The sequence below is a fragment of the Panthera onca genome, chromosome B4, assembly GCF_046562875.1.
Source record: "Panthera onca isolate mPanOnc1 chromosome B4, mPanOnc1 haplotype 2, whole genome shotgun sequence".
Taxonomy (NCBI): domain Eukaryota; kingdom Metazoa; phylum Chordata; class Mammalia; order Carnivora; family Felidae; genus Panthera; species Panthera onca.
In genome coordinates this window covers 72,242,268-72,260,332 of record NC_138345.1, presented here as the reverse complement: position 1 = coordinate 72,260,332, position 18,065 = coordinate 72,242,268, and the positions used below count along the sequence as shown (strand labels likewise).

At 40.7% G+C, this 18,065-nt stretch overlaps 1 protein-coding gene across 2 annotated transcripts in view; it reads right to left on the bottom strand.

Moving 5' to 3' along the window:
• Positions 1–365: 365 nt before the first annotated feature.
• Positions 366–18,065, bottom strand: part of ANO6 (anoctamin 6) — a 200,186-nt gene continuing 182,486 nt past the window's right edge. For both annotated transcript variants that reach the window (XM_078449926.2, XM_078449927.2), the window contains 4 exons: positions 14,826–15,031; positions 10,443–10,645; positions 8,878–8,983; positions 366–3,627 (listed from right to left, as the gene is read on the bottom strand). In XM_078449926.2, coding sequence (XP_078306052.1) covers positions 3,421–3,627; positions 8,878–8,983; positions 10,443–10,645; positions 14,826–15,031 — 722 coding nt within the window. In that variant the 3' untranslated portion in view covers positions 366–3,420. The remainder of the gene's footprint in view (positions 3,628–8,877; positions 8,984–10,442; positions 10,646–14,825; positions 15,032–18,065) is intronic.

Here is an 18,065-nt window from a genome sequence, read left to right as displayed (position 1 = left end):
CCCCTGCAATCATGGTTTTAGCATACAGAAGCCAACTTTATGTATTTAGAGAAAAATGCCTCTTCCTCCTTGCTGATGCAGCCTGACTCCGGCGTACCTGGTGTGGTGAGCAGAGGTGGGCTGGTTTTCAGCTCCCACCTAGTCTCAGGCTTGGTATCCTGGGCAGGGCTCAATCCCAACAACTGGTTTTTAGCAGTTGTGGCTGAAAACCCACACCCAATTTTTTTCCCAGAAAAGTCATGTTTAAAGTAAGTGTAGGCTGTGAAAAAATATCATTTACACAAAAGCACACATTTGTTATCTAGGTGATGATTGAGATATATATGCTCTCCTTAAAAACACGAAGACAGAGTAGACCACAGTGCTGTTTTTAAAAATGAATTTACTAAAATGCTTATAATTATAAAAGAATATTAAAATGCACAGAAATTCACAAAACATTACAAACTTTACATCTTATGCCACAGTGTATGAAAGCATCATGTGTATTTCAGTTCTTTCGTTAAGCTGCTCATACATTTTAAGTTTTCAAACATCTTAACATATAATAGGCACAATGAGAAAATGGTACAAGCAGTGTTTCAATAACAGAGCACATTCTGCCCATCCCCTCCCCGCGCCCCCCCCCCCCCCCCCCCCCCGGTGAATTAATGTTTTCTGAAATCCAAGATGCACCCACGGATAATTACAAGGAAAGGCATTTGGTGACAGTTTACAAGATGGCCTTGCTTAGTTTTCAAACAAAAACGATAGCTTTCCCTTTCTATTGACACATCTAAAATATTTGAGGGATATTTAAAGGAAAATCTCCTGAGTATTTTGGTCTAATGCTTCAATGTTAAAATTCACAGGCATTACAAAAGGATATAAAATGAAACGTTCTCTAGTGGTTAACACTGGGCAGGTCTAGGGCTAGGTATTCCTTTCACAGGGGCACTGTCGCACACCCCCTTTTTCTTGGGGTGCTGCTGCTTACATTTACAGATCCAGCCCAGTGACTGCCTGCAGACACAGTCCCACATTTGTCTTCACACTGACAAGTCAGCACTAGAGTTCCATTAACACTGTGGTGTCACAGGTGACCCCGGATCCCCACTACCTCGCTGCTTAGGGGACTATTGGCAGTGTCACACGTATTTTCTGCCTTTAAAAATGTAGAGTTTCTCCCCCTCCTGTCCACAAAAGCACATTTTAAACTATGAAGGCAATTTACGAAAGATGGTTTATGAAAAACACACATGCATACTTTTTAAAGTTCTAGTTTATATACAAGGAGATAAGGCAAAAAAACATTTCCTTCTCTACGCTCCCATAAACAGTGAGTAGTTGGCAAATCCAACATGAGGAGATAGTCCTGCGCTTCAAAGAGCTGAGGTACGAGGGGCAGAAGTGATGCCACTCCGGGAGCGGCGTCACAGGTGAGCAGGGAAAGGAACAGCTGCACCCAGTCTGGGCAGGACGAGAAGCCAGGACAAAACTCCTTTCTCACTCCCTGTGCAGTCAGAGCACGTGCGGCCTGTTGTGAGCACTCGTTCACATTGTTAATGTGATCAAGAAAGTTAGTGAAATGTTGTCCCTTGTCCATTGGGACAACGCAAAAGTTCAGGATACTGCTTTGATGAATCCTACATAAATAGTGATTTTGGTTTCTGGGTCTGTTTGAACATTCATGGCAGGCACTTAGAATCGTGGCCTTGAGTTAAGCAGCTCTATTATATCGAGCCTCTAAATCTGCTCGCTGCAACAGGTTTCCTCTGCTGCTGGGATTGAGTGGCTCGGCTCCTATGGCACTTGGGCATGTAGCAGCACCCCAGTGGGTGGCAGTCCACCCGGTAAGAACCCAGTGCCAGCCACCCTCTCTTACCCCCGGCACTCCCCCGTTACCAGTCAAGGGTGAGCAGTGAGGCCCCGTGTCTTGTCCGGAGCCTACCAGAGGGACTTGCACCTGAAAGGCAGTAAAGCACAGTAAAGACTGCTGAGTTGAACCACCTGAAGGCAACATGTGCGTGGTGCAGGCATTCAGCGGGAAGTTATGTGCAGTTCAGGGAAGGGGTTGTGACCAAACCGCAGCCTGAGGGAGGCTGGAAGCTCAAATCAACACCAGAGTGTCTCTTCTGGATTGGGAGTGATGCGGGTCTATCCCTGCCTCTCTCCTCTCCCCACCACTCCCCTGGTGCGTGCAGTTACAGACAAGTTACTGGGCTGGGAACAAGGGAATGGAGGCTGCAGGGAACCACCTTCACCATGGCACATGCTTTGGTAGGCTCATCACTTGGATACCCGGAATCCTTGTGGAAAAGGCGCTCCCCACGCAGGGAACCCTGAGCGCCTCACAATTAGGGCACCGGTTGTACTCTTAAGCGCGTGTGCACAGCACCCTCATGTCACAGTGGCTGCACAGTGAGCGGTTCCTGGCGATGCCTGTGATCTGTGATGCTGTACCTCCTGGATCTAATGCATAAAAGGAAACTGGTGGCAAACGGATGGGCTTGTCCTTCCGGACCATTATGTTGATAAAAATGTAATTTTAAGAAACTACGTATCTTTAGAAGAGGTACATTAATTATTCTGGTCAATATGAGTTACAATTCTATTTGAATCTATAACTTTCCCTACTTTTGTCATCTGACTCCCTTGAGATCTGCAAAGCAGTCAACACTGATTAGGCACAGAATGTTCTAAGAGTGCTCCTGGAAGATAAAAAGTGTCACTGCGGATTAGCACAAATACACTTCAGAACCTTGCTATCTTTATTCCGATCCATTAAGTGTGTTTCTTTGAGATGAAAAGATAGGCCAAATTGGAGACGGAAACTATTCCCTCTTACTAAGTGAGGTTTCGTTTTCTGTAGGGATGTGCTAACACACCGACATATTGTGAATTCTTGAGTCTATCTGCCACTTAATATGGCATTCAAACTGAAATTCTGAGTTAGCTATTTTTAATCACACAAAGGGAAGCATGTCTCATCTTTAACAAAAGTACTGTAAGGGAAAGAGAACTCTGGCACAGATTTGGCTAAGTGAAGAAATGAAACACTGCCTTAAAGGGGACCATGTGCTTGAGAACAGAAAGAAATGAAAATAATCAGACGGAGGGACAGAAATCCATTCTGCTTCGGAAGGGGTAGTTTTTAAGCACACGAAGAGACTTTTTCTGTGTTACTGAAATTCAAATTTATCAAAAAAGGGTAACATTTCTGGTTTTCCAGGTGATTAGTTTTATGCACTTCTTGATCTAAGCTTCGCACTTTCCAGCTCCTGCGTGGCTGGCTGAAACCGAAAAATAATCTATATGAAAATGGCAATAGCTAAGACTCCTATTTGCCAAAGTGTTTTCACTCAGACATCCTCATTAGTGATTCATAATATATTTTGACGGAGTTAAATTCTGTAAAGTGCTTCTCAGAACATAAAGCTCTTATTCTAATTTGGGTCGTAAATTGTTATCTACCACTTCCACCATCCTCTCAGCTATGACCCCCATATTTTTTGTCACATCTTTGAGGTGATTTTCGTGAAGAAGCTTTTGCGTTAGGTATTTTTCTCTCTTGATCTTGCTCTTCGTGCTTTTGGATACATCTGGAATTGCATAGGAGATAAAAAATTTCACAGAGTAGATGATGTGCTGTGGGAGAGAAGAAGAAAAAGGTCAGCCGCAACGAAATGGAGGGGAACCCAGAGTTCCTTCCATTGCAGGTCATCTGGCAGCAGATCTGGACACGGGGCTGGGCATATCTACAGACATATCGAATCTCTCCCGCGCAATGTGCCTCCACCCACGAGCTCCATTGTTACTTTAAAAATTGCAAGAATACTATTTGATATGTAGAAGATAATGTGTCTAATGTCTCTGACACTCACCATGACACTGCCGATGCTGTAGTATTTTTGGAGACGTTCCTTTCCTAGCTCATTCCGGGAGCTCTTCCCCAAAGGTTAACACTACCCTATGTGTGAGTATATCTGTATCATCTTATTTTTGAGAACGAGCTTAACAAATATGTATATATCCCACAGGAATATATTGTTTAGTCTTGTTTGAGCTTTATAAAAAAGTATGGCAGTCTTTGGAAAATTGTTTTTTCGTTTAAAACTAGTTTCTAAGATTCATCAGTGTTATTGTACATTAACTGTAGTCCATTCATTACCAGTTCTGGTTAATATTCTCTTGTTTGCATACGCTATAATTTATCCATTCCCCCATCAAAACGTATTGCGCTTGTTTCTAGTGTTTGTATTAGAGAAATGATGTTGGGAATGTTTGTGCACTTGGATTCTGGAGGATATCTGTGAGAGTTTCTCAAGGGCATGACCTAGGAGTAGAAGTGCCAAGACTCTAGGTTACATGAATGTTTAAATTTCCAAGATGGTACCAAAGTATTTTCCAAACCAGTTAAACCAGCTTCCACACCCACCAGCAGTGTGTGATAGTTTCATTTGCTCTCTCTTTTTTTAAGTTTTAAAAAATGTTTATTTTTGAGAGAGACAGAACACGAGCAGGAGAGGGGCAGACAGAAAGAGGGAGACACAGAATCTGAAGCAGGCTCCAGGCTCCGAGCTGTCAGCACAGAGCCCAATGCAGGACTCGAACTCATGAACTGTGAGATCATGACCTAAGCCCAAGTCAGATGCTTAACCGACTGAGCTACCCAGGCGCCCCTTGCTTTATATTCTTGACAGCACTTGTTGTCATCAATTTTTTTTTTTAAACCAACACAGAGATTATAAAATGGACTTTCACTTTGGTCTTACTTTACATTTCCCTGATGACTAATGACGTTGAAGACTTTTTTATTTGTTCAGTACTCACAAATCTCTGACCCAGCAAGGAGATAGATAAGATACAATAAACAGAGTTAAACATAAGTAAGTTGTACATGGTGTTAAAGTGGTAAGAGTTTCTGTGTTATATGGGAGGCAAATTTCATATAGGTTTCATACAGATCAGTCTGGATATGCCTCAATGAGCAAAGACTTTAAGGAGGTGAGGGAAACAGCCATGCAGAAATCAAGAGGAAAGAGATTCGAAGCAGAGGGAACAGCCAGTGCAGAGTCTATGTGACAAAAGCCTACAGGCTATATTTCAAGTAATGGCAAGGCAGGAGTGGAGCGGGTGAGGAAAGGTGACTTGAGAGTGATAACAGAGCATGGCTAGACTGTGTGAGGCCTTGCGTATCACAGTGAGGACTTTGGCTTTTACTCAGTGACCTATGAAGGCAGTAGGGAGCCCAGTTAGCAGACTGCGGCCCTAAGTCAGGCCAAAAAATGGCCTAATTACCAACCTGGTGGTAGCAGCAGAGTTGGTAAGAAGTGTTCAGATCTGTGATGTACTTACAAAGGCAAAGCCAACAGGACTGTATGTGGAGTAAGTGGGGGGACTCCCAAGAATTCTACCCTGAGCAAGCAGTGACATGGAACTGCCATGACTGAGAGGGGGCAGACTCACTGTGGACAGAACATTTAGGGCAGGACAGAGAGAACATTCTAACTGAATTTAAGAAAATATGGGCACTTGGGGCAGTAGATTTATGTGTTAGATATCCAAGCAGAAAGGTCAAGTGGGCATTTGGATTCATGGGTTGAGTTCAGGAGAGAGGTGTTTCAGAGATATCTATATATCTATATACATATATTGTGAGTCACTGGCATATAGATGGCATTTAAAGCCAATGGACTGCATGAGATCATCAAGGCTGTGAGGAGAGAGAAAAGATGACAACCAAGGAATGAGCCCCAGGATCACTAAGAGAAGGAAGGGACTAGCAATGCAATTAAGAAGGGACTTAAGGTAAGAGAAAAGGCAAAAAAAAAAAAAAGTATTTTCCTGGGAGCCAAGTGAGGAGTAATAGTAACTTCAAGGAGGAGAGAATGATCAGTTTCTGTGTCAAATGCTTTGATACACTAGGTAATATGAGGGTGGAGAATATTCGAGATGAGAGGTACTAGTGTGTCTCAATTATGGAAATTATACAGTGAAGAGACAAACGATATTGTGGGAAAGAGAGGTTTTTATTTTCTATCTATTTCTGAGGTAGGTAATATTTATAGATAGGTGGATTTTCTATGTTATGTCACCCTGATATTTCTGGGATAAACCAATGTGGTCTGATGTCATCTTTAAGAAGTAGATTGCTAGATTCTGGGGCACCTGGGTGGCTCAGTCAGTTAGGTGTCCGACTCTTGACCTTGGCTCAGGACATGGTTTCATGGTTTGTGGGATTGAGCCCTGCATCAAGCTCTGTGCTGGCAGCACAGAGGCTGCTTTAGATTCTCTGCCTTTCCCCCTGCTTGCACGCATGCTCTCTCTCACTCGCTCTCAAAATAAATAAACTTAAAAAAAGTATATTGCTAGATTCAATTGGCGCATTTTAGGAAGATCTTTCCATCTATGTAATGAGTGAGACTGGTTTAGAATTTCCCTTTCTCTTTCTCCTGTCTGATTTTAAGATGTATAAGGAGTTGGAGAGTGTTTCCGCTTTCTAATCTCTGGAGGAAACGAAAACGATCTGTTCTAGGAAGTATGGTATTGCTCTCCTATAAAACCATATGGCCTAGTGTTTTCGTTATGGAAAGATTTTTCAGTAACTCAGAGTTTTGCTATAATTCTAGGTTTACAGTTGTCTTCTTTAGCATTTTGAAGAGATTCGACTACTCTCTTCTCACCTCTGTGTTGCTGTTACAGTCTACTCTCACTCCAATTATAATTTTCCTGATCAGTCATCTGTCCTTGTTCTCTGGGCACTTTTACGATCTTATCTTTGGGGAGGTGCACTTCTGTCCCAATCTGTGGAAGCACGGATTTCTGTATTCTTCTTGATGTCTGTTGTGCTTTCTGCTCTGTGAACAGACACCTGTCATTTATTTGGGAAGAATTTGAGCCATTAACTCTTCAAACTGCCTCTCCTCTATGATCCATTGTTTTTTTCTTCTGTGAATCTTTTGAAAATTGCTTAATCTCTTTTCTGTATTTTCCACTTTCCTCTCTCCCTGTGAGGTGTTGGGAATAATTTTTTTCAGACCTATCTCCCAATTCATTCTGTTTTCAAACTTCTGTTTCTCAAAATTGCCTAGTACTTTTTTAGTTTCTTACTGTTTGCTCATTTTTGAATCTCTCATTTCTTTGTTTAAACGTGGTCATTCCTTATCTGATAACAGATACTCTTGAAGTTATTGAGGGTCCAAATTAGTTGCTTTTCTTTTTTTGGCTGAATCTCACTCCTGGTTTTTCTTATTTCCCCTGGTTATTGTTGATCTTTGGAAGTTCATATTTGATTATTTCAATCTGAGAAAAAACTGTGCTCTAAATTGAGGACACTTTTTTCTGCGGAGAATATACACATTTCCTTCTACGGTGAGGCAAATTGAGCACTTTGGGGGCCCCTGGATGAATCCAAGAGTCTCTAGCTCAGCTGGTCCACCTCACTTCTGACCCACTGCTGGGTCTCCTGAGCCTGTAGATGGCATCACTGATAACTGCACTTGTTCTGTTTTGACCACCACACCTTTCCCCCTCCTCTTTGTGGATTCTCCTTCCTTCCAGTGAGTTCAAAAATGCAAAGGACATTTTCTTTTCTCATTAAAAAAACCCTTTATACTCATTTCATTATTAGCTGGAAATCACAGGAGTTAGACAGAATAACAGCCCAGGGGACAGACACAAAGGGGAAGCACAGTGCTTCCCCAACAGGTCTCTGCTCCACGGGTGGCCAGTGGGGGTGGAGGCAGGCCTGGGCATCTACGTGTGACAGGTGGGCCTGGCTGCTAGGGCTCAGCGGTCCTCCTCGTCCAGGGACTCTGAGTCCACCTGCACCCTCGCTCGCTCCCACACTCCCTGGCGGCGTGTGTCCAGCTGGGGGCCCTCCCACATGGCGACATCATGTAATGGCTCTTGCCCGGAGCCACACCACGGCCCCTCCTCGAAGTTCTGTCCTTCTTCCTGTTCCTTGTCCTCCCTGCTCTCCCCCTTCTGGGAGATTTAAGCTTATTCTAAATGTCTTGTAGTGAAATGGCCCCTCACGGTATCTAGTCAAACCTGATATCAGAAGCAGCAGTGTAAATACTTCGGCAACTCCATATTTAAATATAAACTAGTGATTCTTGCTGATATAGCAGATACTACAGGAAACCACTGATGCTGGTGAGCTAATGATGAATTGTTTCTTCTTCTGTTGATGTTTGTTTAATAGCTACCAAACAATACTAGAAAAATTGTCAAAGCCAGGCAGGCAGCCTATCTCACACTTTTTTCTTGCTAACAGATTCTCATTTTGTTCAGAGCAAACCAAATACCTCCTGCCCCAGCCTACTTTGCTGCTGGGAGGAACCGTGAGCTCTAGTTATTGCCAATGTGATACAGGTGGAAGTCTGCTCTGAAGGCTTCTGGAAAAGCATTTTCTTTGCTGATGCAAAGGAACAGATACAGCTAGCCTCACCTTTCTTTCTCCTGTCTAGAACATAAATGTGTTCTCTGGAGCTGTAGCACTCACACTGCTGCCATAATGTGATGTGCCCTGAGAAAGTTTCTCGAGAGCAGAGATCACATCTTAGTAGTCTTAAATAAGACCCTTCACAGTCCATCATGCAGCCCCTGTGCCCCAAATTAAAAAAAAAAAAAAAAAAAAGGCACTCAATACTGAATTGAGAGGGACTGAATCCCCTTAGCAAACATGCGCTCACCTTTTCAAGCAGACAGCCAATTTCATTTTATTAGAGCATTATGGGCATTCTCATGTTAAATTTGATTAATGCATGTCCTAAACTAATTATTAGCAAGAGATAAGAATGTATTTGAAGTCAGAGTTGGCGACACTGAATGCTAACAAAAGGTCTGCAAATATACTACCTTATCGACTATTTCAAAGTAGACGTCTCCTACCTCCATGACAATGATAAAAGCCAACTTGGCTGCAATCACGTGCCAGTAATAGATGTTGTGTTTATACTCTTGTGGGTGTCCAGGTGGGTACCGGAAATCACGATACCTGGAAACAAAATGGAAGGATATAAGGAGATAATTCTTCTTGACTAACTACTGTAAGCAAGGGCCCATTTCAAAAGAGGTCATATTTAATACAATGCTCTTTTAAGTTGGACATCATATAAATTTTCTCAGAGTTTAATTTGCTGACAAAATCCTGAAATAACTACTCCTGTAATACTTCACTTAAGATGGTAACGATGTATTCCATCTATGTGAAAACAAACAAAAGTGTTAACATTTTTTTGCCAGTTTCATCCTTGCTTTCTCAAAAGAGTATAACTAAAACGATTCAGCGTATTTTCAGAAACAGGTTTATAAATTTATTTATATAACGTATCCTCAGGCTTCACTCAGCCACACGCGATCTCTCTAAGAGTAGCACCCATCTGCTTGTTACACTTTTCAAACTCTTGTCCTTATGAGACGTCATGTGCTACTGCTGTTGGTGTCTTCCCTCAGGTAGCACATCTCAAATTTCCTACCTGTAATCTATTTGACCTAGAAGAGTCTAACAACTGTTTAGAATTATGTCAAGTAAAAGTAAGCAGATTCGATGTGGGATTCTCAAGAGGCTCTACGGTGTGTAAATTTGAAACACTTATTCGGGGCTTTTTTCTGGTTTCTTGGTTGTGTTGCTGAGAATTTGAACCAGAAAAGGGTTTGAGGAGTTGAGCTAAATGAGTATTTAGAGCCTCTTCTGGGTTAAGACTATGATTTAAAAAACAAACTCTTGGGGCACCTGGGTGACTCAGTCGGTTAAGCATCTGACTGGTTCAGGTCATGATCTCACAGTCCGTGAGTTCAAGCCCCATGTCAGGCTCTGTGCTGACAGCTCAGAGCCTGGAGCCTGCTTCAGATTCTGTCTCCCTCTTTCTGCCCCTCTCTCAAAAAATAAACATTAAAAAAAATTTTTTTAAAGGATTTTAAAAAACAAACTCTATGACCTATAGTGAACAAACTATCAATTAGTGATTTACTTGACATCTACTGACTACAGTTGACCTTAAGGCCATTACAATCAATGCAGAGAGCTCTGGAATACTTTCAGAGAATACTTGGGCTAGGCTGAGGTATTTACATTTCTCATTTTTGTATCTCTTGAAGTGAGAGTGATAGTTTGTCATCACTAAATACATCAGGTTGTGCTTGGATAACAGATTCGTCATACCAACTGAATGAACTTGTTTTTTGGAACTCCTTGCATTTCTTCATTTCTAAGATACAAACAAAACTTTTCTCTTGGATCAGTATCCCTGTAATCATTTGAAACCCTCATCTTTATATCATGTTTTATTGTTTCATTAGAAACTTCTGACCTCTGTATTAACTTTTAGATCTTTTAAGTTTGGCTGAAAAGAAAGCTAGGAAAAAATGTCTCCAGCAATTTTATTTAGAATTACATTACAATAAAAGTCCTTTAAAAGATGAAGTGCATTTTTAAACACGTCAGCAGAACTTGCCTGCATGTGGTATGTTTTTCAAGCCCAGAATATGGATTTCCTTTGCTTCTGTTTTTGAAGTCTGCGATGTTGAAGTAGGAAAGAGTGTTGTTGATGTATCCCTCCATGGTGTAGTGGGTGTGGTCCCCATAGGGAGGGACGGAGAAGGACCAGTAATACACCAGGCGGGGGATCATGTCTGATGTGAAAGCGATGATCATGGCCTATATTGGGAGGAAAACAGTAAGGGGACATTAATTTAGAGCCTTTATAGCTATGGTTAACAAATGTGCCAGAATTATAGTTTCATCAGTTGATTTTTTTAAAACTGAAAGATTCAGAAACTTTAATTCTTTCCTAATGGACATAGATAGTGAATGTCCTAAAGTCTTTGAGTAGCTGCTTTAAAGAATAGTTACTTCCTCTTGTCTTCAGTTCAAATAAGGGCTGTCCAGAAGTCCACCTACAATTGGAAAGCAAAAGCTGGCAAGTTGCCTGTTTCTTTTTTTTTTTTTTTTTAACGTTTATTTATTTTTGAGACAGAGAGAGACAGAGCATGAACGGGGGAGGGTCAGAGAGAGGGAGACACAGAATCAGAAACAGGCTCCAGGCTCTGAGCTGTCAGCACAGAGCCCGACGTGGGCTCGAACTCACGGACTGTGAGATCATGACCTGAGCCGAAGTCGGCCACTTAACCGACTGAGCCACCCAGGTGCCCCAAGTTGCCTGTTTCTTAAGTACAGCAAGAATAATTGTAGACCATCATATCCTGGATAACTCGAGTTGCTTGCATATATTATATATAAATTAGATTTTCATAAATTAGAATATTATACAATTCAATCAATCTTGGAACTCTACTAGATATAATTTTCAGCTCTCTTTTATGATTTAGAAGACCGTTTTGTAGAAGTAATATTAGGGTCAATATTATAATAATTTGGCCTTATACAATTCCTTTGTAGAATTTATAATTGAAATAAAACTGATCTTTTAAATCCCTTAACTCTTAAAAATAGAATATAAATTGAATAAAATATATTTCCTTGATCTAATAATGGTCTTCAAATTCATACTTTTTCCCCTAGAGTATCTTGACTTATTTATACAAGTCAACCCATAGTCTGATTTTAAACTCTCAGTATATACTTATGTATGTTGCTTCATTAGAAAACAAGAATTTTTTAAGTTAACTTTAAAACGTAGGAAGCAAGAAAGTATATTGGAGTTATTTCATTCATATAGTCAAATGTATGCCTATTTTATAAGATCTAGTGTCTAAGCTTCTAAGCTTCAAAAAGGCTAACTGGACAAAGTTACGAACATTATCATAGTTATGTTCTCAAATTAAAGGCATAAATATAGGTCAATTTTAAACGTGGGCCTGTGTCAGGCAGACCTCTATTAGGATGCAAAGCTATTATGAATTACAAATTAATGAATTTTCTCTAAAATTCTTTAATTTGGGCTTTAAACTCTCCAATGTGTAAAACTGGCTTGAAGGAAGGAGCAAGTAAGGGATATACTTAAATCCATATTCTATGTGAATAAACAAAGTTAAATGATTCAGTGATTTATTGAGGCAGAAAGACAGGTTTTTGGCACAACGTGATTTTTAATACTATTCATCTGAACATGTGGTTTAGATGCAGAGAGACCACAAGCCAACAAACAAGGTCTCAGTCAGAGCAAGAAAAACAACTAAGGGGCTTTTCTATTGCAAAATGACCCTCACTAGTAGACCAGCTTTGTCATTTCCTCCCAAGTGTGCGTGTCTGCTTGTGGCTGGTGGAGGGGGGAGGGGGTAAGGCAAGAATATTTTACTTTACCAGATTTGAATAGTTTAAAATTTCCTGTTATCATTTAACTATAGCTTTTTACAGAATCACCTGCAGATGTGCTCCAGGAAGCTGCAAAAATTCCAACAAGGAAGATAATTCTCTTGTCTTCTGACAAGATATTTTTCCTCCTGAATTGAGCTGCTTTGAGACACGCTGCAAGAGTACAAATAAATGCAGTGTGCTTCATTTCCTATGCTGTTCTGAACACAATTTTCCATTTATATCAAACTAAATTAAAATTGGTCTTCAACGGCAGATATTGTGGCCTGATACGACCGTGTCAATTCAGCTTCTTTGCTGGGGACTAGCAGCTTTAAAATGAATGATTCGATGTCCATTCTCATCCCTGGTGGCTATTCTCTTCTTCCTACAGTTAAAAGCTCCCCTATTATAGAAAGTTAGCATTTGAGTGCCCAGTACATTTTGCAGGCACATATTAGGAGTGTGAGGGGATAATTTACATGTTTCGTTCTTAAAGGCATATATACAAACATACACAGAACCTGCATCTTGGAAGCTGTAACAAATCCTAATAATATGGGAAAGAAAAGGATTGTCCATCATTCAATCAATGATCTAAAAAGCAGTTTTCCTACGGTACAAGGAAACGATGCCTAAGTTGTAAGAAGAAACAACTATTGGATAAGAACCAGCAGCACCAATTAGCAAGCACGCATGTGCCTGTGTGTGTATACACAGACACATCCACACAGAGTAGACCTAGAAACACAGCCAGTACCCCATCTGTGCTAATGGAGTGGAGCCATCCTGGGGATACTAGGAAAAGGTGCCTGACACAAGCAAACCAGAGTGCCGAGGACTGGGCAGTAAGAGTCATTTGAATTTTCTGGCTAGCTGAAGGTCAAACAAAAATGCTTTTAGTTTCAAACCTTGTTGCTAAAATTTTCCTAATGTACACAATTCCACGTTCCTGCCTTGCTTAGTGTTCTATAGCATATTTAATGTGACAGATTAATTCTTTCATGATTGTAACACAGTGGACGTTGAAGGTGTGGGTTACTTGGGTGAATAGAAAATGATACAACCTAGCAGTTGTTTTGTGTGTGTGTGTACAATTTGTAACTTTCTCCAAAAAGTAGGGATAACATACAATTCAGATAAATTGAGAGTTCTTGACGGGTGGTGACAGCTGGGTTCCAGATAACTTGCTTTGTTGTGTAAAACTGTAACCACAAGAATTGTAAAATTCTTGTGCCTTTAGTTTAGACACCTGTTGGAAGTCTACACAGAGTCACTATTACTGATGATGGATAATGATGATAAAACAGCAGCAGCTAACATTCCATGAGGACCAGGCTCTGTGTATTCCATGCATTAACTCACTGAAGTCCTTGGTCATCCTTTATGGTATATAATATTCTTAAAATATGCGATAGGGAATTATTCAATTTACAAACAATAAAATGAAGCTCTGAAGTGTTAAGGCCTGGCCCAAGGTCATGCAGCTGGGAAGCTACAATACTGACAGGTGGACTGAGAGTCTGGCCTGTGACTGAAATGTTCCCTCATCCAGAAGACTGACCCACAGGCACTGAGTTCTGTTCTGTTTCTACAGGTGCTTGTGGGAAAAGACTGGGGACTCAGGGCAAGTGTGGCTTAACTAAGAAATGAAAACTGGGATATCATCTTTTGGGAATTGTCAGTGACCCAGGAGTAAAATGGGTAGTGAAATAAGGGAGGAAATAGCCCTAATTGTAAGCATATTTCTAAGGAAAGTGCTCATTCCCCTGCTGGGCTGGCATGGAAATTGTTCTCCCTGAAAACTCCCTGCTGGCCTGTGTTTTCAAAAAAAGGGGCGGGGGGGGGGGTGCGGGGGTGGGCAAAGAGAGACTGTTCAGATTGGTCCAAAATCTATACAGGTTGTTCTGTTCCCTCAGAGCTGGGACACATGCAGGGTATGAGGCTGCTTAGCTAATGACTAGAGGGTGGCCAGCAAAGGCCAAGGGGACAGACGGGGTGGGGAGGAGAGATGGGACCCACCCTAAAGTCCCCCCTCCTTGAAGAACCCTAGGAGACATGATTGGAACACACAAAGTGCGTGAACATACCTCATCATCAAATAGTCAATATTTTAAATTGATAGTTTGGAATATATAGTAAAATATGGTAGAAGGATAGTTCTTATTTGTGGGCAGTAAACACTGTAAGTGGGCAGATGTCTATTACAACAGCACTATTGTATAGCTCTTTTTATAGTCGCATCAGGATTAAGAGAGTTGGTACTTACTGTTATTACTATTACTATGTTCCTGTTAAATAAAAACGTTAGCAAATGAGCAATGATAGTATCATGGTCACTCTTAGCAACTGCCTCTGTAAGAGCTCTTGACTTTGTAAATCATTAATAAATAATTACAAACACTTAAAAACATTAAAAAAATAATAACAATTACAGTTATAACAACTGTTTTTATACAGATGATAGTACTGGCATCTCCCTCCCATTAGAAAAAAATATCAAACATTTGATTCTTTAGGTAGCAACACTAATGCATTTTGGACTTTTCAAGGTCTTTACCCTGCGAAGCCTATGTTTACTCACATTGGTCACCACAGCCAGAATCGCTATTCCTTGCATGATGGGCTGCCAGGCTCCGATGTCTTGGGCTTTTTCTGGAACCATGCGTCTATACTGGGTAGTCATTTTCCATGCGTCCACTCTTATTTCCAATATATTGTTCACCAGAGCCAACAGGGGGGCCAGTGGAAAAGAGGCCACAAATAAGGTGACGAACCCAAACTGAATAACTGTCAATGGAATGGACACACATCATGGAGTGGTGGATGGATGGAAGGACAACGTATTTTCCTTTACTCTTACAAAGAAAGAAAAAGGCAAACAAACTAAATCCCAAAGAGAAAAGACATCCATGGTAATAACAATGTTCAACAAAATACAAATATGAAATCTCTGGAAAGAAGACTAATTATAACCAGTTTCTATCACATGTATACACTTAACAGGAATAATAGACCTAAAATCTTTAATCAACTCAAGTTATTTGCTGGTATTAAAGTTGGGACACTCTCAGTATGTTACTCATTCTCTGTTGAAATAACAATGTTGGAAGATGATTCATGATTTTGGGTTAAAAAAAGAAAAGGAGTATTGTGGAAGTATCTAACAAGTTCAAAAGAAATAAGAAATGTACTTTTGGGAAGGCTATGTGTAGAGAATGTTAGAGGAAATATGCTGCAAATAGGCAAATAAGCGACCTTCCCTGAGTCTGCAAACGCCAAGTTGTCATGCCTTCAGAGAATTTGTAATATTATTACAAATCACAGAAATGTGACAAAATTATCTTAATAAGGCAAAATATAATCCTTCAAGAATTTTTATCTGGAAGTGGTTGCCATCTATGTGGTCATATTAAGTAAATATCCAAGTGAGGGGTTAGAAGTACTTTTCTCCTTGTAATTTAGGTGGCATTGCTATAGATGGGCGGCAGAGATTGGGGCAAGCTGTACCACAGGGAGGTAAAGGTTAGAAATAAGGCCAGAGATCTAAAAGAAATCTTTCAAGTAAACGAGTACAGATATGGGACTAAGGCTGTGAATGCCAGGAAGATTTACAGCCCCTTTACAGCTACTGCTCAGAACAGGGGCAGGGACCAATCAGGCGAGGAAGGGCAAGACTGTGGAGGGGTATGTAGGTAGAAGGAGCTGGCATGTTCTTCTGGTCTGAGAAGCCAGGGTATGCTGCAGAAGAACAGAGAGGGCTGGAAAGATCTGGCAGGTCCACAGGCCAGGCAAGAGCCATCGTCTTCAGGGAAGACAAACAATTACCGGAGTTGATGATATCATAGATGTTGACACCAATGCTTGGTATTATGCTGCTGACTGTGTCTATGCATCACCTACCCCTAAATGAATTCATCTGCCTGCTAGGGGCCAGGCAAGTAATAGAAATGTGTGGAGTGGGTGCAGTCAAATGTGGTAAACTGGCAAGTGCATAGCCTAATGAAATGGAAGGGACTGCATACAGTTGCCATGTTGGAATGAGGGTCCAATGTTGCCTGATCTTATTATTCAAGAGAAGCCAGAAATGAGGACTATGCAAGGAGTCAACCCAGTTAAAAATCCAAAACAGAAAAGATGTTGTTTATAATGACAACAAAAGTATAGACTATTTAGGAAAAAGTTAGTGAGAAATGTTAATAAGGTATGATAATGGTCTTAAAAAATAAAAACAAATAATGATAAATGAATGAATGGTAGGATGTACCATATGCTTCTTAATTGGGCAGACTCAACTTGGGGGGACTTATATCAATTTTTTTCTGCAAAATATAATTTAGAATTCCAATACAAATTCAGTTAGTGATCCCAAATGGGTATTTTTTTTTAAAGCTGAAAGAGGATGCTAAAGTTTTTCAAGAAATATACACAAGTAAAATAATGAAAAGGAATGCTTCGACCGACAGGAGAGACATTCTGGAAGAGGATACAATAGGTCTACCTCTGAGAGATTCTAATAATGTATATTATTATGCTCTGGAATTGAAACAGTTTAGAACTAGTGCATTAATAGTATGAATTAAACAGAATTGATGCAGATATTCATGGGAGTTTACTATATTATAAAAAGTGATGCTTCAAATGAGTGGATTCAAGTGTTGGAGCAATCAGCTACATCACTGGAAAAAACTGGTATGGAGTCCTCCCTTTTGACATCAAAAGAGAGATGGATTCACTGAAAAATAATGCACCAGAAAAACCAACATGGTATCATCTGTTTTGATATTCAAGCGAGAAGAACTTTGTAAGCTTTGAAATGAAGAACAAAAAAGACCTACCGATTCTGCAAGGCAATAAATACCCAATGTAAAAACAAAAATAATCCTTGTCTAAAACTTTTCCATGACCCTATATTGCTAATATGCTCTATGCTTACTTCTTCACTTTGAGTTTCTTGAAAAAGTACCTCAACTATTTCTCTGCTTATTCCCTCCTCAAAGCCCTACATCCTGCCACGGCCCTCCCTATGCTCACTATGCAGTGGCTGCAGATTTCAAAGCCAGGGTACATTTTCAGTCCTTATTTGTTTGATTGCTAGGCAGCTTTTGATATGGCCAAACATTTCCCTCTCAGTGGAATGCTTTCCCCCCTGACTTTTGTTTTACTTAAATAATTTTAAAAAGCGAAGGTGTGTGTGTGTGCACGCGTGCACGTGCGTCCACACACATGCATGCACGCACATAATTTCTTTTAAACGCTACCTGTAGTGCTCCTTCTACCTTTTCCCACTGTGCCAGCAATTAAGTGTGGTTTCAACTCTTGCCTCCCCACCCTGCCCGCTTATTTTGCATTATGCTCCTTTTAGTCAGTGTTCAAATTCCTCTTAAGCAACATTCTCACCTTCTAAGCTTTCCATGTTGGAGTAACTCTCTGCTACATTTCTTCCAACTGTTCTGCTATTCTTCCTTTGTGGATTTCTTTCCCCATTTACCCTTTAAATGCCCCATTTCCCCAGGGCCTAATCATCAATTCTGTGTCTGGCATGCCTGAATCACCCCCAGGGTCTTACCTGCAGCTTCTCTGAGCTCCTGGGGAATCCAACTTTCTAATGGACATTTCTACGGATCCATCCCATCGACACCTCACACTTGAAATATTCAACACTGAACCATTTCCTTGACACCAGCTCCTCTCCTCATATTCTACCTGCACATTCAATCTCCTGGAAATTATCTCACCAATTTTATTCCTCACCTACCATACTAGTCATCTCTTCAGCACTTGTCCAATCTGTCTCCCTGATCTCTATGCCCATACCCACTGC